The sequence below is a fragment of the Etheostoma cragini genome, unplaced genomic scaffold (genome assembly GCF_013103735.1).
Source record: "Etheostoma cragini isolate CJK2018 unplaced genomic scaffold, CSU_Ecrag_1.0 ScbMSFa_80, whole genome shotgun sequence".
Classification (NCBI taxonomy): domain Eukaryota; kingdom Metazoa; phylum Chordata; class Actinopteri; order Perciformes; family Percidae; genus Etheostoma; species Etheostoma cragini.
This window is the reverse complement of record NW_023269428.1, coordinates 190,486-192,434: the sequence shown is the minus strand read 5'-3', so window position 1 is coordinate 192,434 and position 1,949 is coordinate 190,486. Positions and strand designations below refer to the sequence as shown.

Below are 1,949 nucleotides of genomic sequence, written 5' to 3'. Positions count from 1 at the left end.
GCCCCCCCCCCCCAGTCATGTTTGCATTTTACTTTTTATTCAAAACCATAACAGCTACAAACAATATGCAGGTAGTAAGAAAATGACTACCTTTCAAAATAAAAGCTCATGTAGTTACCAGAATAAGAGCCTGTTGATCATGTTGCTGACAGCGTTCGTTAGACTGGATCCACTGTTGCATCCTGGGACATTACACTTTTCACAATAAAAGTCATTTATCAGCAAATAAAAATGCAGCAGAACGCGAGAGAAAAGATGACAGCAGAGACTCGTGGATTTGTTTCTTTTATTGTGAAGGAGGGTAACAGCATCAGCCTGATGACACGTGTGATGACTCATCAATCAGCTGATCAGCTGTTCAATACTGCAGTGAACTTCAGAGGTATCAAACACAACAAATCCCTCTTTTCTTAAAAAACTAGAAAATCATCAGTCTTCTTTGATTGGTTGGCTGTTAGAACACTACAGGAAATAGGAATGCCCCGCCAAAATAAAACACACTACACATATAAATACAACTGACAATAAAAACGGAATCACGTGATTTTCTTTGTGCAGTCGAGCCGTTTGAAATGATTCGCTGACCGGACGCCGGCGCTGGAAAAGTACTCAGATTACTCCAGGAGCAGCAGTAATAATACTTACTAACAGGAAAAACTACAGTATTACTCTCGCTTACAGGAAAAACTACAGTATTTCTTTCTGAAATGTAGAGGAGTAGAAAGTGAAGAGAAAATACTCAAGTACCTCAACATCTGGACTGGAGTACATGTACTCAGTTACTTTCCAGCTGTCTGTGTGTGTGTCTGGAGTAAATGTACTTAGGTATATTCCAGCGCTGACTTACAGGTTCATTAAAGACAATAATCACAGAAAAAGAAGGAGAAGACGTCAGCAGGAAGTCGGACAGTCGCTATTCAAGTGTCGTTAAAGCGCGCGGCGGCGCTGCAGGAGCACGCTTGCATTGACTGGCATGAGGCGGCAGGTAGCTCCGCCCACAGGACTCAGCTGTGACATCAAAGCCGTGTCACATGACGCTCTCCCCCAGGGCGCAGGCGCCGCCGCTCAGCACGCCGGCCTCGATGGCGCCGTCTCGCCGTCTCACCGAGTCTTTGGAGTGATAGTCGTCACTCTGGTCCTTCGCAAAGTTCACAAACACCTGGAAACACACGGAGCAACTTTTATTAAGAAAAGTAGTGATTATTTACATGGAGTCTGGTGGAGATATGCTGCTTTATACACGCTAAAAGTAGTGATTATTTACATGGAGTCTGGTGGAGATATGCTGCTCTAAAGACGCTAAAAGTGGTGATTATTTACATGGAGTCTGGTGGAGATATGCTGCTCTATAGACGCTAAAAGTAGTGATTATTTACATGGAGTCTGGTGGAGATATGCTGCTCTATAGACGCTAAAAGTGGTGATTATTTACATGGAGTCTGGTAAATAAAGGTTCCCATTAAAGTGACAGAAATATGAATGGAGTCTGGCACCAGACTCCATTCATATTTTGGTCACTTTAATGTTTTAATTTACAAAGCTTGATATAAAATCCCTGTGAATACTACATTTCCCATGATGCCCTGTCGGGCCCGCACCTGATCCAGCGTGGTCTGGGTGACGGAGTAGTCCTCGATGTGGAGCGTGTCCTTGTTCTGGGCCAGGATGCTGAAGATGTGTGTGAGGGACGTGAGGGAGGAGGGCAGCTGGTACTGCAGCATGTTGCGGTGCTGCTCCTTCAGGGTGCTGCCGCGCAGCTCGCTCTCGATGAACTTCCTGACGGGCAGCAGGTCTGCGTCCGGCCCCCCCACGCGCAGGATGATGGTGTACCCGTCCCCGAACCTGGGGGGGGGGCGGGGTTAGTCTCAGGAAACTGTCCCACTCATTCCCCCCTCATTTCCCACGCTCTCTTGAGTTTCCCCTCTCATTCCCCCTGCTCTGATGTTTCC

The 1,949-nt window shown here is 46.5% G+C and overlaps 1 protein-coding gene across 1 annotated transcript in view; it reads right to left on the bottom strand.

Moving 5' to 3' along the window:
• Window positions 1-855: 855 nt before the first annotated feature.
• The window catches only part of LOC117941475 (phospholipid-transporting ATPase ABCA1), a 1,415-nt gene continuing 321 nt past the window's right edge, over window positions 856-1,949 (bottom strand). Inside the window, exons 2-3 of the mRNA XM_034866488.1 lie at window positions 1,599-1,842; window positions 856-1,159 (exon numbers count right to left, since the gene is read on the bottom strand). Coding sequence (XP_034722379.1) covers window positions 1,028-1,159; window positions 1,599-1,842 — 376 coding nt within the window. The 3' untranslated portion in view covers window positions 856-1,027. The remainder of the gene's footprint in view (window positions 1,160-1,598; window positions 1,843-1,949) is intronic.